This window comes from Falco peregrinus, chromosome 7, assembly GCF_023634155.1.
Source record: "Falco peregrinus isolate bFalPer1 chromosome 7, bFalPer1.pri, whole genome shotgun sequence".
Taxonomy (NCBI): Eukaryota; Metazoa; Chordata; class Aves; order Falconiformes; family Falconidae; genus Falco; species Falco peregrinus.
Genome location: NC_073727.1, coordinates 11,358,815 through 11,375,744, shown reverse-complemented (window position 1 = coordinate 11,375,744; position 16,930 = coordinate 11,358,815). Strand labels below are relative to the sequence as shown.

General features: G+C 45.3%; 2 protein-coding genes across 2 annotated transcripts; one reads left to right on the top strand and one right to left on the bottom strand.

Moving 5' to 3' along the window:
• Positions 1-3,525: 3,525 nt before the first annotated feature.
• EXOC8 (exocyst complex component 8) lies at positions 3,526-9,509 on the bottom strand. Its single transcript, XM_005239176.4, has 2 exons — positions 7,890-9,509; positions 3,526-7,274 (listed from the first exon to the last, which is right to left on the bottom strand). Exons 1-2 carry the CDS (start codon positions 9,405-9,407, stop codon positions 6,666-6,668), a joined length of 2,127 nt encoding a protein of 708 aa, XP_005239233.2. The 5' UTR covers positions 9,408-9,509; the 3' UTR covers positions 3,526-6,665.
• A 124-nt stretch (positions 9,510-9,633) lies between these two features.
• On the top strand, positions 9,634-16,031 carry SPRTN (SprT-like N-terminal domain). The gene is made up of 5 exons (XM_055811202.1): positions 9,634-9,987; positions 11,378-11,477; positions 12,292-12,420; positions 13,176-13,443; positions 13,723-16,031. The coding sequence occupies exons 1-5, from the start codon at positions 9,716-9,718 to the stop codon at positions 14,436-14,438; spliced, it is 1,485 nt and encodes a 494-aa protein (XP_055667177.1). The 5' UTR covers positions 9,634-9,715; the 3' UTR covers positions 14,439-16,031.
• Positions 16,032-16,930: the final 899 nt, after the last annotated feature.

The window sequence follows — 16,930 nt, the reverse complement described above, 5'->3', positions numbered from 1 at the left end:
GCAGCAGGAGGCTGGGACTGCTGCTCCTGGTGCCAGCCAGCACCATTGTCAGGCTCAGGTGGAACCACATCCTGGAAGAGCAGCTGATCCAGCCTCACTGTGCACCGCTCCTTAGCATCACAGTTTTCCCAAGGGCGTTTCCTTGTGATGTGATGCGGTGCCAGGTATCACACCTGGTCAGATGAAGCAACTTTATTTCAGCACGTCCAACTCCATTATGGCTGCCTCCTGGGAAGATGCAACACTGGTGATTTATGGAGCCTACTGCTCCTGCTGAAGAAGGGGAAGGCTTTGTTTTGGGCCATGATTTGTCACAGTAGAGTTGAGGCGTCACAGAAACACACGCTTTGTTAGCTCATGTGCTGCTGTTGCTTTAGCATCACCCCCCTATTGCTTCTTTGCCAGTTGGTTTTTCGAAATTCAGAAGTTTACTGATGCTCCACACATCAAAACCACTTTAACATCTAATTAGCTCTGAGTATAGGAGTGGGCCTCTCAAATTCAGGGCAACATTATGCCCTTCACTGTGTGCTTAAGCACCTTGCTGGGTGGAAGTCGGAGAGACAAAGATTAGAGACCTTTCCTTGCAAGCCTCTCAGCCCCTCTCCTCCCCACATACATTGTCATTAGCGATGGCAGCAGGGAGGTATATGGCCTGAATTACGTTAAGACAGATGCACAGACTGTAATTTAACATGCAGTTTGGCCTCCTTCCTCCACAAAGCCGATCTGGCACCTCTGCTGGAGCAGTTACATTGTGGAGTGGGAAAAAAATCAATCCTGCCAATTGTTAGTCACGGGGAGGGGGGAAAAAGCAAACCAGAAGCTGCTTATCAGAGACCTGCATTTTGAGAGAAAAATTCCCTGGATCCCGAGGAAGGAAGGATTCTCTGCAGAGCTCCAAGTACTTTTCTGACAATCCCATCCTGCAGGAGCTGGGGCAGGGAGCTGGGCCCCTTCCTATTGTGAAAACTGCGTCTGGAGAACTGAAAATGGCCATAACAACAGGAGTCCCCAGGCTGCAGCAGTGCTGTAAAGCTGCGATTAAAAAAACCCAAAACAGGTTAGTTAACAAATCTGACTGGCACACAGACAGTTGTCTATGAATTGTGATTTTTAGAAACAGTAGGAATGACTCAAAGCCCAGAGAACTTGAAATCTGGAAGTGTTTGAGGCAAAGTCTTCCCTCAGCCCACAGTCAGGCTGGGGAGTGTCTGAAGCCCAGATCCCAATTTTGCCCAAGTCTGCAGGTGTTCAGAATGCCTTGTATCACAAAGGATTTGGCTAACTCTCTCTCACTTTCATGATAATTTTGATTTTGTCTGGATCAGCTTTCCGGGAGGACAGAGAAAGAACTGAGTATGTTGGTGCAACTAGCCAAAGAGCTGCATGACTGATTTTTTTAAATTCACTTGAAACGATCATTAATCCAAGCATCTCCAAGGACTTCCCAAGCAGCAGTGAAGTTAACGCTACCTGCTCGTCTCCCTGGTCTACCTCCCTAGTGCAATACATTCAATAATCACATGCACATCTGAACAAGGTTCCCAACAGCCGCAAGGCCAAATTATGTTTTGGGTAATCTAAGCCAATGCCCGAGAGTCCAGCTCCTGCCATAACATGAAGAGTTTCATACATGCTTTTCGCTCTTGTACTGCTCTATGAGAACCAATTGAACGCAATCGTATCTGCTTGCACACGCTAGGGGATGCCTGTTTTCCCTGCGCTGAGGTGATGCTCACCAAAGCAAAGCTCTTGTGGGACCTCCGCTGGTAACCATGTGCCACCACAGCTCTCTTCGTCATTTGGGGAGCAAGGTTCTCTCCATCCTCCCATATTATCTTCTGTTTGGGCGAGACATGGGTTGCTCAGGCCATGGAACAGAGTGCACCTGTGATCCAGCTACTGTATGGGGAGGGAGAGAGGGTAAATACTACGGGGTCACAGAAAGGTGATCTAAAATTGCCTGAAAGCTGTCCTGACCAGTCACATAAACCACTGGGAAGCGGAATACTGCTCAGGAGCCTGCACAGACCAGGCCTCTTCCTAGTAATTTCTCTCTGCTGCAGCAAACAGAGCACATCTGTAGAACAGAATCTAGTTCAACCTGTAACCCTGAAGTTAAGACCTGTATCACAGGGCACATTGAAGCCACTGAAGTTGTATTAGCAAAGTTTCCTAAATACTCCAGAGGCAATTACTCTGTGTCCGAGATGACTCAAATTCTGATCTATTACTCTAGTCAGCATCCCTTGTAATTATAAAGGGTGTAAATCTATTTTCACCACAGTTCCCAGTGTTTCTCCCTCTACCACCTTTCAGAGGTTGTAGAGATGTGAATGCATATCACAGCTCTTGAACCTCTGGGGAAAAAGATGTGTCTACAGGCTATGCTCACAAAGCTCCTCGATAGACAAGCCCCCTTCTGGGTGTGATTTTCTTCAGAGAAAACAAACGGAGAGTTTGCAGAACGATGAATATTTTTAAGTGAAAGTAACCATAATAATAATCATCATCATCACCACCACCATACTATCATCTGTGCAGCAAAGGGAATGTAAAGAGCAATTAAGTTATGAGGATTGGTGGTGGGGACCTTCTGCATTACTGTACTGGTGTGCAAAGCTGTGTTACGACCATGAGCTCTCATTGGAATTTCAGGCCAATATTGAAGTAAAATGACGAGAAGTCACACAAGCTTGACTTTAAGAAGTCATTAAGCTGCACACTTTACACAAGACACTTGAAGCTGGGACAAGCGACTTTTCACATCCCTGCAGGGGCTTGCAGTCTAGCAGCATGTCTCTCAGGCAGAACAGAAATCACATGTTGGTACGTACCTTTAGAAAAAGTAGAAAGCTGAGATCCTCTGCAGGCATCCTGCAGAGGGTACAGAAACACAGCGGGAAAGGAAAACATGAAGAATTAAGAAATTAACTATACTAAAATTAGAAAACATAGAAAATAAGCACTACCAAGGAAGAAAAAGAGTTGACCCTAACATCTGAATTATTTGGTGCAGCATCTTCGTTCCCCAGCACGCTACAAAAACATCCTGAGCCACACTGCAAGGCAGCACAGCTTTAACGCCTGTGCCTGCCCATGGCATACTTAAGTTTCATCGGACAAAACTCCACCTAGTGATGAGATGGGCTCTACTGCACACTCAGCATCCAAGGGAAGTATGAATGGAAGCCAGTGACAAAATAATCTCTGCAATGTAACAAACCCTATAGCTACACTGCCCCGGTGTTGATACAGCCTCACCTACCTACCCCAAGTCCCCTTAGAGTACGGCCTCTGCTCCATTTGACTCAGATACAATGTTGAGAAACATTTGCTTCCAGCTTCAACTTATTCAGCCACATACCGACTTTGTAAGAATGTAACAGAAGTGACATCACCTGGCTGCCTCTTACCTTTCCCCCACAAACGACTGACCTGAAGCTTTATTAGTGGACTTGAACTTTGAACCAACGTCCTCTTCCTGATGATGATGTAATAAAAACAGAAACACATCACTAGTGTTGTATGTCCAAAAGTTTTAATACATGATCCTCACTGTCCAGAAAAGTTATTGCATTAAATTCTAATACATAAATTCATCTGAATTAGAAAAAAAAACAACAACCCACCTTCATTTTACACATTACAATTTTGTCACAGCAGCTAAAGAAAACCAGATTTTATATGCAATTGTCTCAGAAGAAAACGAAAAAAACCAACCCACTAGTCTTTCCTCAAATCAAGAAAACTGCTATTGTACTATCAGTAGTTACTGCAAATTCCAACTTGAACACTATCCCCACAAGTATACAGCCCAGGAAAAGAAAAGTGCCATTCCAAATTACCATCTGCAAATCTGAAATTTATTGAACGATGACTCTCAGCATATGTTGAGTTTTCCTGTTAACTGAATTAACACACAAAGCATGATCAATTTAATTGCACACCATTTCCCTTAAGTTACTGTCTTTTATTATGACTTGAATAGATTCACAAGTTACAAAATACCAATGCTACCTACAGCAGTTTATATAAATCCACACCTGTGCCTGAATTGTGACAGGCACACAAACACGGTATTAGATCACCCAAATGAAAGGCCACATTCCCTGATCCTTTAAAACCAACATCCACAAAAGTCCCCTGCTCCATCGATGATGGCAGAGACAAAATCAGTAGGCCCTGCATGCTGTAAATAGATCGATGAAAGGAGCGGTGACAGAGGTGTAACAGAGCACATGGCAGAATGACATTCTGTATTTCATCCTCTGATTAGTATAAAATGCGCTACACCAGCCTGCAGCAGAAGTGTGACGAGGGCTCTTTTCCTATTCAATCTTATCCCAGAGCTGGGAATCACGAAACTACAATTCAGCTTACACAAAATCCTCAAGCATCACAACAATCAAGAGCATTGAGCTGCAGTTCCATAGCTTACCGTTCTCTTGCACAGGCAAAAAAAAATAAATAAATTACATAAGGCTCATCCATATTTAATACACTGCTTTCTTCTGCTGTAAAGAAAACAATAAAATATATCTGTCTTCAGAGGAAAAATGCCCTCCCTTCTCCCTCTCCTCCAAAATACCCGTCATTATGGAGAGCTCTCACTTGTAATCCACTTGAAAGTATTTCTCAGATTAAGTAAGGCCAGGTTGCTACCTTCGCCCACTTTCAACGGATGACAGAGAATATATTACTTCGATATACTTCACTAGGTTCTGGTATTAAAAATAGTTAACTAGTGAAAAAAAGCCTGTGTGGCTCTCTATGGACATAACATGTTCACACAAGTTCTAATTCTCACTGTCCCTGTGCCTTTAAATAGAACTATAGCTATTTCAGTGGTTTTCAATCAGTTTTAGTTAAGAGTAATGAGTTACCCTTTAAAACCATTTTGTATGTTTTTTTCCTGTGATTTGCTAGCACAGGGTCCAAACGCTGGAAAGCAAGTGAGCAGAGACAGCAGGATGCTTTCCAAAATCTGTCAGTTCAAAAGGCATCCAAAGAGCAAGACAATAAAAACTGGCCACTACGGTGAAAACTGCACTGAACTAGCACTGTGAAAGTAAGCAGACATGAAGAAGCTCCAGTGTAAGCAGCAGTTACGCAGGATGTTTTACTAGCGGTATCTTTTGTTTGTTCAGGCAGTCACAAGGCATTCATTACCACGATACAAAATGCAAAAGCTTTCATTTGAAAGTGCGAGAGGACTAAGACACTCAATTATTCCAGTTAAGAACACTTATTGAGAGCCTAATACAAGATTACTTAGCTGTAACATGATTTTCTCACAACTAATGAAGTCTGCACCAAAGGGGAAGAAGTTTACACAGGTTAGAAGATGATGCTGACAGCCTTCTTTCAGCCAGCCTTTATACAGGACTTAGCTTACTTTATTTTCAAAGCCACACACTGAACGAGATAGCCATCATCATTCAATCCAAACGTACAGGCATTTGTGTAACCTTCCCTCATCTACATTAGAGTTCCCAATCAAACACAGCCCTTGCGTTTTCTGCAAAAAATATAGTTCTTCTTGGTTATTGCTGTATTACAGGGAATGATACTAATATTTGCAGGAGAGACAGAGCATGTGTTTTGAAGATCACATCATTTACAAAAAGCCACACACCCAGTCTCTTCATCCTGAGCTGCTTCTGTACAGCAAAACTTACATTCTGTTTCTTCCAAACTGAAAGTACCTTCAGACCCTCTCCCTGCCCTGCCCATTGCAAGACCATTTATGCCTCTTCACTATGGTTCTTACCAGTAGGTAATGGCCCATAATGCATTTATGACAGCACCTCAAGCAAGGGTGCACACTTCATCAAATGAATTTGACCCTAATGAAGTCCAGGAGAAAACAAGGAAAACCAGGAAGGTGAGCATAAAAGGGAAGGGAAGAAAGTTATTCTCACTTCTTCTCTGAAGGGAACAAATGTTTCTGACAGCAGAAGGTTTGTTTCCAGAGAGCTGTAATTTAAGCTGACAGGTTATTAAATAGAAGCAGCCCCTTCACCCAAACATAAAAACTCTGTACAAAAATCTTTTTTTATTTTAGATCTGCCTCTGAAGTGAATGAAGAGAATTTGAACGCTGGAGAAACTGAAGAGTCTGCATTGCTACCAAACAAATCAGACTGTGCAAATCCATGTTGTTTATCTGCAGTGCTGAGTCACATCTCGATGGTGGATGTGCCTCACCGAATACCACACCCTGGGAGGGTTTCAGCACTTCCCTCCTACCAGAACGCTGCCTTAAAAAAGAATCCCTACAGTGATGTCACGAGAAGTGATCATTTCCTGCCATACGGTGTACGTATATTTAAGACTTCCGCAAACACTTGGCCAAAAATTGTATATTATAGTATTTCCCAAGTCACAAACACTACACAAGCCATTCTTACAGGATATTCTGCCTAAGGAAGTGTGACCTCGACCTTAATTCTCACTCCCCTACCCCCAATCCACCAAGAAAAGCATTGCATCCTTGCAGGCTTTGGTTGTAAATCTCCAGCTTCCGGAATGCAGCAGTTAAGACCTCTGCATTTTTCAGCGACTCAGCACCCCCCCACCCCACTCCCCTTAGTTCATATATTCAATGTACATTTTCATTAAGTGCTTTCACACTCTGTTCATCAGAACAGTTAGGTCACTTCACACCACAGAGGTGGTACTTTCTGGATTTACACGCATCAGTCTTGAAGCATTTCTCAGATCCTGTAGCTGCTTGGCTGGCTTTCCAACTCCTTCCTCAAATCTTTTTTCCACAACAGGAAGGACAGTTTCATACAGGAAGGATGCATTCTGCCTAATGAATGCTTTTTTCTCAGGGTCCTGTTCACACCGTAAACTGTAATCAACATGCTGGACAGCCACTAGGATGATTTCCACAAGACTCTCCAAAAGAACCATATGCAACTCCGGAAAGTAAAGCTTTAACGCCTCCTCCAAGAAGGCCATAGTCTGCTTAGTGAAAGCTACCACAGTATAGCTAAGGTTGACCCAGCAGTCATCACCCGTGTATTGATCAAAATTGCCTACCCCACAGCTCCTCATCTCCTCCCTGAGTTTTCCCAGCGCCTCCGGAGTCATTAGGTTCATCCTTCTCCACATCTCCTCAGAATTGCGGTGCTTGGTGGCCTCAATGATGATATCCTTGTAGCTCTGTAAAGCACCTTTGATATCTTTCACCAGAAGGGCATGAATGATGAAGGTGAGATCCAGCCCGATCTCGCTAAGCTGCTTGCAGTGCTCTTTAGCTACCTTGGGAATTAACAAAAAGTGAAAGGTGTTACTAGTGTGCAGGCCCCCTTTACATCTTAAACACTTAACAAATTTGTCATTCTCACAAAACGGGGAAGTGTTAGTCAGTTATTTCTCCTGCTTGAAGAAATTCCTTATTAATGAGAAATCCATAACTGAAAGATAAACCCTGCCTGTCAAAAATACGCTGGACAATGACATTACAACCCCACCCATGCACCCACCCACTTGTTTCCACCCGCACCCCCCACCTCCCTTATTAGCAGCTGAAAGAAACCATAACCTGAGAAAGTTAGTCTTGAAAAAAATTATGGAAATGTAGTCCAGGACAGGCTTGGAAAACAAACAGAAAGTCTTCAAATATTCATCATTCAGATGGAGCTTACGTAAATCTAAGGGCAGGGTTTTTCTTGCCGTGTATTTTCATCTTAATGTTTTCCTCTGTTAAAATGAAAACACCCAAACCAATCCCAAATGAGTATTAACCTTTCAGCTAAGGAAACCTCTCTGGAGACCCACAACAACTGAACTAGGGTTAGAAAAGAGGATTTTATAAGCTTTGCAGCCTTTACTTTGGTTATCATGTCACACCACCCTCTCTTCAGACCCTCTTACCTTGACGCACTCTGCCGCAGTTGACAAGCTCTCTTTACTATCAAATACTTGCTTACTGAAGGCATCTACAAACATCCTCATGGAGGAGCGGGCCCAGACAACAAAGGCCGAGTAGCAGCCATTGTTGCCAGCGAAGTCCGTCTCAAACTCTCTTGCTGTCTCTAGAAGGCTGGTGAAGAAGACATGGCAGAGCTTGTGGATGTAGAGCAGCGTGGCGCCCTCGATGCGCAGCTGCCGGATGGCTGTCTGCACCGCGGCCGCCCGGTTCTTCAAGAAGAGCTCACACGCCTTGGTGGACTGGCCCAAGCGAATGAGCTGGGACACGGCCCTGCGGGTGGCCCGTGGCCCTCCCCGCAGCGAGCGGTCTGGAGACAGCTCAAACACCAGCACGTCTGTAAGCTGCCGGACCCGCTCATCCACCTTGGCCCGCAGCTCCTTCACGGGCTGGCTCACGGGCTTGTCCCCCAGGTACTCGTTGAGTTTATCCAAGAGGTCCACCGCCCCCTCGAAGTCCCGCTGAGCAATGCAGACGTCCAGGTCCTCAGGCAGCTCCTGGATCCACTCCAGAGAGAGGTCGACCACCTCCTCCTCCTCAGAGTGCTCCTCTTCCTCCTCCTCCTCCTCCTCCTCAAAGGGGTTGGTGGACTCGGGGGGTGTCGGGGCAGGCCGGGGCAGAGCCTCCTGCTCCAGGCGTCGCTTCTCGCTGAGGGCCCGGTTGCGCTTGGTCTCCTCCAGCACCTCCAGCCACTCCTTCTTGATCTTGGCGTTCTCGGCCTGGAAGATGCGGCTCTCGGGGAACATGAGCAGCTTGAACATGTCCTTCATGGGTGGGTTGTCCTTGACGTTGACCACGGCCAGCCCGTCGAGGGGGTACAGTGCGTCGTAGCGGTAGGCGCCACGGCGGTTGGGCAGGGCGGTGGCCACCAGCAGGCAGTCGTTCATGAGGAAGGCGTGCACCCGCTGGATCTGCGCCATGTGGTCGGCGTCATACTCCACCAGGTCGCCGTTGTAGACCAGGTACTTGCCGGGGCTCTCGGGCAGGAGGTCGCGGCAGCCCTCCACCTTCTCCAGGAGGGTGGTGAGGGTGCGCTGCCGGCCCTCCTCGCTGGCCGCTGCCTCCTTGGCCGACAGCGGCAGGAAGGGGTCGGTGGAGGCGGCGCGGCGGGCGCCCAGCGCGGGGTCGTCGCGGTCGGCCTGCAGGAGCAGGGCCTGGGTGACGGCCTCCATGATGCCCTTCTGCTCGGTGAGGATGTGGCTGAGCTGGTACATCTCGCTCTCCAGGTAGCTGATCTCCCGCGCCGTCTCGATGAACTGCCGGTAGTTCTGGTAGACGTTGCGCTTCAGGCTCTGGGCCGTCTCCTCGCTCAGCGCCTGGATGCGCTGCCGGTGCTCCTGCAGGTCCCGGTCGCCGTCCGACTGCTGCGACAGCTGCTTCACGTACTCCCCCGCCGCGAAGCCCCCCGACTCCAGCTGCCGCCGCAGCCGGCTCCCGCCGCCTTCGCCCAGCGACAGCGCCATCGCCGCGCCCCCGCCCGCCCCGCCGCCGGGCGCCCGCCCCGCCGCCGCCGCCGCCGCCGCCGCCGCCGCGGACACCGCGGCCGCGCCTGCGCACAGCGGCCCGTACGCCGCCTGCGCCAGCATCGCCCGCCGGCCGCGCATGCGCAGGCGGAGGCTGCCGGCGCCGGCGGGGCGGGGTCACGCATGGCCGCGCCGCGCGCGTGCGCCGGGCTGGGAGGGGCAGCGCGCATGCGCCGTGGGCCCCGCCGGCCGTTCGGGCGGGTTTAGGGCCTGGCCGCCGGGGCGGGCCCGCAGCGGCGCTGCGCGGGATGGCGGCGGCGGCGGCGGAGGAGGAGGACTTCGTGCTGGCGCTCCAGCTCCAGGCGCTGTGGGAAGCGGAGGATAAGGAGGCGGCGGCTTCTGCGTGCCCCGAGGCCTCGCCGGACCCTTCGCTCCTCCGCCCGCTGTCGGTGGTGGACGAGGCCTGGGAGCTGCTGGACCCCAGCCCCGACGTGCACGGCCTCTTCCTGCAGTTCAACGAGACGCTCTTCTGGGGGCGCCTGGCGGCCGTCGAGGTGTCGTGGAGCCCGCGCATGACCCTGTACGCTACCGGGGCGGGGAGCGGCGCCGGGTGGGCTCGCAGGGCAGCCCTGCGGGGGGGAGCGGGCCGGGGGGCGGCCTCCCTGCGGGCGTGACCCGGCCGGGGCGGGGGGCGGCAGGGGAGCGGGGGCGGCCCGGCCCAGCTGGAGCCGGGAGGCGCCGGGAGCGGGGGGGGCGGTGGGTTTCAGGAGCCGCCTGGCGCTGAGCGGCCCCCGGTGCTGGGCCAGAGCTGCGGGACAGGCTGTGAGCCGTCCCATAAGCAGCAACTGGGTCCATCGTCCAGCGGGTTTCGGGGAGGGGGAGGAAAGTCTGTCATTTGTCCCTCGGGGCTGCTCCCAGCTCTGGCTTCGTAGCGCGGGATAGCAGTGGCACAGCTTCTCTTCCAGATATCTGGATGTCCTGCTTTTCTGACATAGTTCATACCCCAGGTCGTGGGTTGATCGCTGTCACTGTGTTGCCCTTCGTTTGTCGCCCTTGGCAGCCGTAAATGGCTTTTTGCATGATGCAGGCAAAACTGGAGAGATGTTGGCTTGGAATAAGTAACTTGGTCTTGAACTGTGTCTGTCGAACCTTAAAAGAACACACTCATAGTGCTGTCGTTTTTCTTGTTCTTGGTCTTTATGATAGTTTTGCAGCATGGCAGAGAGGCAGGTATGAAATTACAATGTTATATTAACAAGACTTAGAATAAACCAGGAAGGGGACTATACAGGAAATCTGAGATGAAAGAAAAAAACAGCTTTGAAGCACAGGCTGCAGTGCTGCCGCACACAGCTGATGCAATTGCTGCCTGCTGGAGTCCTGCCGCCCTCTTGTCCTCCAATGGTTGCAGTGTTCCTGAGGCACTTGAAAATATTTGGATACTGAATTGGTAGAGGACTAATTCGGTAACCAAAAAAACCCAAAACAACACAACTGCTTTCTGCTGGATTAGCATGCAGAAGTGATGATATGTGAAGGTTTAGTAAGAGCCAGAAGTTGGGGGTAGGGTGAGGAGTGAAATTGCAGCAACCAGTGGTTAAGTTGGTGTTAGCTGTTGTGAATCTCCAGCCTCTGTTTTACGTATTGTGTGCTCCATCAGGAGTTCTAATGAAAACAGTCCTCTGCCTCCTAAACAAATCAGCTTGGAACAGTCCACTGTGATTTATTTTTTTCATTTTTTTCCCCCAGGATTGCTATCTTTGAATTAAGTGATTGCAAGAAATTGAATAAATCATAGTTTCACTTTTGCTAATCCTGTTGAGTTTTTCAAGTAACTGCTCAAAGTGTTCTTTCATGTGAGTTACCGAGCGTGTGTTGGAAAGGGATGGTGGTTTAACTTCAATTTTCAACTTTCTTCATGTACTACGGAAGTAGCTTTTCATACTTGTTTTTTCCTGTGTCTCTTTCAGTTGTGCTGGAGTGTGTAGATATGAAGGAAAAGGTGGAATGTGTTCCATTCGTCTAAGTGAGCCACTCCTAAAGTTAAGGCCGAGGAAGGATCTCGTTGAGGTATTTGAAGACTGTTCGTGAATCTCCACATAAAATGTATTGCATCTACCCTACCACTTTGTACAAACATTTTACATTTCATAGTGGGATTCTTGTAAAATAGCTTGTAAAACAGCTTGTAAAATAGCAGTAGCTTTATTATTGCATTTGTGTTGCTTGTGTTGCAGTATCATGGTAATATTTGGTTTATGTTTCCAAATGGGCAACTCTGAGTAGGAGTCTAAAGTAATTTGTTTATTTTACTGACTTTATAAAGAAAAAACCCAACTTTTTTATACCTAAATTATCCTCTTAATATTAAGCCAAACATTTGCTGAAATCAGAAAATGGCTGTAGTTTCATCTTCTAGGTCAAAAGGCCAACAACAGAAAATAAGAATATAGGATATGACAATAAACATAACTTTGTGCCTCTGTTGGGGCTGCTGCTTTGAGTTGGCTTAACATTTGGATTTTCTTAATGAACAAAATGTTGTACAGTTTCAACTTTCCCACAAGTGTCTTCCCCCCCCCCCCCCCCCAGTGGCAGAGGGGATGGTCTCTTCAAAGGTCTGACTCTAAGTTTGAGGATTATTTCTCCTTTTTGGATTGTCATTGTAATATTCTCCAGCATGGTTTGCTGGTATGGGAATAGAGGTAATTTGATTTGACAGGTAGAATAAGTATTATGTTTTTATGACCCAGACTGAACATACGAATGCCTGAAGATAAGATCAGTACCCAGATAAATGCAGAGGAGTGAAATACTCCCAGCTTAATCTTGAAACTGTATGTAATGCTTTTCAGTAAATAGGTAATGATTTGCATCGTTTCAGACGCTGTTGCATGAAATGATCCATGCCCTGCTTTTTGTTACTAATAATGACAAAGATCGTGAATCTCACGGACCAGAGTTCTGCAAACACATGCGTCGCATTAATCGCTTGACTGGAGCCAATGTCACAGTAAGCATAATCCACTTAACCTAATTTAATAAAGATTTCTTCCTGATCTTTTTTTTAGTATGCCTGGCGTGGTGTGAGTAATAAACTTACTCCTGGTGGACACTCCACAGTTGGTACCAGTACAAATTTGCATCCAAGTGTATGCCAGTGCCATGGTTAATTTTGTTGGGGATGGTGGTGCAAACAGGTTGAGGAAGATGTGGTGAATTGTTAAGTCATACAGTTTTCAAGTATATTCTCTGTAACTACTTTCCTTTAAACTTTTGTTTGAATTTGAAACATCTTAAGGACAGAATAGCTCCGTGTTCAGAATAATATTTGGGAGCAGTCTCTTTTAGTTAAGATTTATGGGAGTAGAGGCTAATGGGTTGACGATATGATGTATCTGATACCATCAACTGAGATAATAACTGGAGGGAGATTACAATACCGGTATTTACAATGCATTCTAAACAGTATGTCATTGGGGTGAAAGTGTAGAGAGATTTTGAAAGTGATTTTATTGCAGTTCAAACAAGATAAGCCATATTCCTACACATCCTGTCTTTTTTTAAGGCTTTATTTTAATGGTAGCTAAACGTTGATCAAGTTATACCCAGATTCAGCTCTTTTAACTGGTATTGTAAAAATCACAGCAGTAATGGAAGGAATTAAATGGTAATACATTTAAAAAAAAAAAAAAAATCGTAGAGCTATTCACATAAAATTAGAAACTTTCTGAATTACTGCTTGTTTGTTTTTTTTTTTAAACCTAGATTTACCATACTTTTCACGATGAGGTGGATTTGTACCGCCAGCACTGGTGGCGATGCAATGGCCCCTGTCAAAACAGAAAACCGTACTTTGGATATGTGAAACGTTCAACAAATAGAGCACCCTCGGCACGAGACTTTTGGTGGGTTAAGCATCAAGAGACGTGTGGAGGTACGTTCACAAAAGTAAAGGAGCCAGAGAACTTCTCAAAGAAATCCAAGGAGCAAACTGGGGCAGCAAAACTTCCGAAGTCCAAGTCAACTAACAAAGGTATGTAAAATAATTCTTTTTTTCTTTTCCAAACACTTCCTTGAACAAATACAGATCAACCACTAAACTTTGCTTAGCCATTACTGTGATGTAGGCAAAGAACAGGGCCCATTTGTATTTGTGCATTTCTAGGCTCCTTCTCAATTGTTTGCAAAAAGTTTAGTTTGCTGCACTACTTCCAAGCAGCAGATTTTTCAGGTGAAGTACGTAAATACTAAGCCCTTGATTTATATTTGAAAAACTTACTAACTTTTCTTATTTTCTTCTCTCATTTTGCAGGCAAGACCCGAATGCGTGATACACAAGATCTGATGCCTTTTAGTGGAAAGGGTTATCGGCTTGGGGGAGACGGTGAACTCTCAGAAAAAAGCATAGATTTCAGCAGCAATGTTAGTTCACAGCATCGTTCAGCAGTAAGGACGATACCAATCCCTAAAAACGAGATAAAATTTGAAAAATCACCCCGTAATGGCATCTTCTTTCCACTTTACACTGATGACGCCTGTGAGAAAATCAGCTTAGCCTCAAAGCATGAGTTTCCCAAACCCTCTGTCGCTAATGCAAAAGCTTACAAGAATGTTAGTGGATCGCCTGTTAAAATTGCTCATGTTGTGGAAGAAAAATCAAACCAACGTTCTGCAAATGGCAAGAGGGTTATGCCTTTTTCTAACAGGCCATCGAAACAAATTTGTCTTGAGCAGACAGCAACAGCTCAGGTTGTACCTGAGAAAAAACGCTCAGAATGTACTAATGCACTACAGCAATGGCCAAAAATGGAAGACAAAACTGCCTTTGAAAACTATTTCATTAAAAAAGGGAGTACTGATGTCACCTTAAGTGTAAATGCTCCTGTGAAAACCAAAGCTGCATCTACAGTGTCCTCTGCAAGTTCCAGCACTGCTGTAAGGCAGAATGAAAAAGTCAGTTGTCCTGTTTGCCAGACTGAGGTTTTCGAGTCTGAAATAAATGAACACCTTGATTCTTGTCTTGCATAAAAACTTTCAGAAAGCTGTCTCAAAAAGATGAACCAGGGCTGAAAACATGGCTTGAAAACTGCTTTGCTTAAGGTTTGCAAACTGGAATTTAAAATACTGTCAGCACGCTGAACATCAAGTTGTGTGGAGTTATGCATCAGTGCTGACTGGGAAGCTAGCTGCTACTTGTGTTCCAAAGAATGAAATACTCAAGTTTTAGTTGGTGGATGGTTGTGCCAACATTGTTGCTGCATTATCTGGGTAATAAGAAGGTGGATACTTGCTGAACTGTGTAGTTTTGAGGCAGTTCTTAAAACTAAGACATTTTTAATCCTGCTAATTTGTCTTTGTTTTCAGGACCCCTTTGTGTTGTGTTTTTTTTTTTAAGTGTCTTTGACAATTCTTAAAGTTAACCACCTATAATAGATAAGAATTCTTCTGTTTACTGCAGTGTAATTAAGTGGCATGTATTTTTAGAATAGTAAATATTTTGCATAAGCCACAATTACACTCGGGTGGTTCTTCTCACCTGTGACCTTTTTGAAAAGATGGATGAGTGAGAATCTCCAATACGAGTTTTTGTCAAAAATGGGAGATGGACAGTCATCAAAAACATAGCAAAGCATCCGTTTAGGATTAATGGGTAGATTGTTGCAGGAAGAGAGAAAATCCGGAAGGGTGATGAAGTGCTAGGAAATGAAGCGTAAGATGCTTGGCAGATGAGAAGGCTGTACACTTAAGGGCTCAATTAAAAAAAATAAATCATTTTGAGGAGTTTTTTTCAAAAAGGATTTAGAAATTAGGTACACTGTTAAAAGTTGGAGTGGTCAACTGGAAGCTGATGAACTTCCGTTTCGTGTGTCTTTTTGGTCCAGGGTCCCAGCTGGGTTCTCCACCCGCTTTTTTTGATGGCTTGCACAAACTGTTGAAAGTTCTCTCGTTTTCTAGCGTATAGGTATTATGTGCCTACGAGTAACTGACCCCCATATCCTGACACTAGTAAGTAAAAGTTGTGAGGAGTATTGGTAGCAATACTGGTAAAGACTGTTCTTGGCCATGTCATAAAAGCCTTTGTGATTTTTTCGCTTGATGCTGTTTTAACCTGTAAAGCACTGGAAGTTTAAATTGACGTTAGCTGACAGCCTTTATTTGGCTTCTGGAAGCCAGCCAGCTCGGTGGTTAGTATCCAGCAAGCTGCTCAGTTGAGTGCTAAAAACCATTATGCTGTGAAACGTTATTCTGTATAAACCTTCTGAAATGTTAACAATTCTCTAGTTGCACTGAAAGTATTAACTGGTTAAACAGTTAACAGCTTGTTTCCGTACTTGTAAAACTAATCATAAGTATTTTTGTTACCAGAAAATATAAATTCCAGTATTGTTGCTACAACTGAAAATGGCTGTATTAGCCTGGGATGCACATGTATTTGCCTCTGTATAATCCGTTAATTGCTGCTTCCTTTTAAAATTGGGAAATAAACTGCTGTGCAAATTTGGCAAATGATACACCAGTGTTTAAAAAGAGTTAAGGTGTTTTGTGAACACTGATGCTACAGATAATTAATGTTTGTTCTTGTATATTCTGAATAAATTGGTACTTAATTTTAAATTTTCATTAAGCAGTTATAAGTTTAAATTTTCACATGGCAGTTGTCACTGTCTTGTGTTACTCACCAGTGGGCTCACCTGTATATCTAATAAGTCTGGTTTAATAGATCCTTCCTTTATTAACAGTGTTCCTTCTTAGATTTCCCTGTAAAAACAGGTGTTGGTTGACTGTGTCAACCTCTGCCTTCTCCATCATATTTTTAGTAGTTTCACTTTTGTTGCATTTCTGTGGAAGACTTTACAAGTACTGATTCTAAAACTTAATTTGACAAGTTAATTTTCGATACTTCCTTCTAAAAATGGCAGTATCTGGCAATGTTCCCAGTGAAACATGACATTTACAAGGACGGTGTGACTCGGAGGTATTTGTACTGTCATATGTTTTTAAGATGAGGACTGGATTCACATCATGAATGGTCTCACATTGTGAAGCAATTTTTTGAGAGCTATTTCCTTTACTATTGTTCTCATCAGTTTCCTCACTTGTCTTTCCCACTGTAACCAATAAGAGTAATGGAGAAGGGAGGATTGTGGGTATTGTTAAATGAATTATTTTTTTTTTTTCCTAATGTCTTCTTTTACATCAATAGTGTTCATTTGAACAACAAATAGAAAACAAATGGGGGAATTGACCTGTAGAATTCAGTGAATAGTACAGCCTGTCGGGGCAGGCAGGTCGGGGAACTTAAGCTATAGGCAAGTCCTGTCTCAAATATACAAATGGCCTAAAATAGATCTGTTTCCAAAACAATTGAGCAGTTCTGGACCAGCTGTGGAAAAACATCACCTCTGCCCATGCGTGTTTTTACAATGAAGTAGTATGGTGCCAAGATCTCTTTTATACAGAGATAAATGTGACAAAGAGCAGGGTGGACAGGCTTTGCGGTTGTTACCTATTGCAGGCTA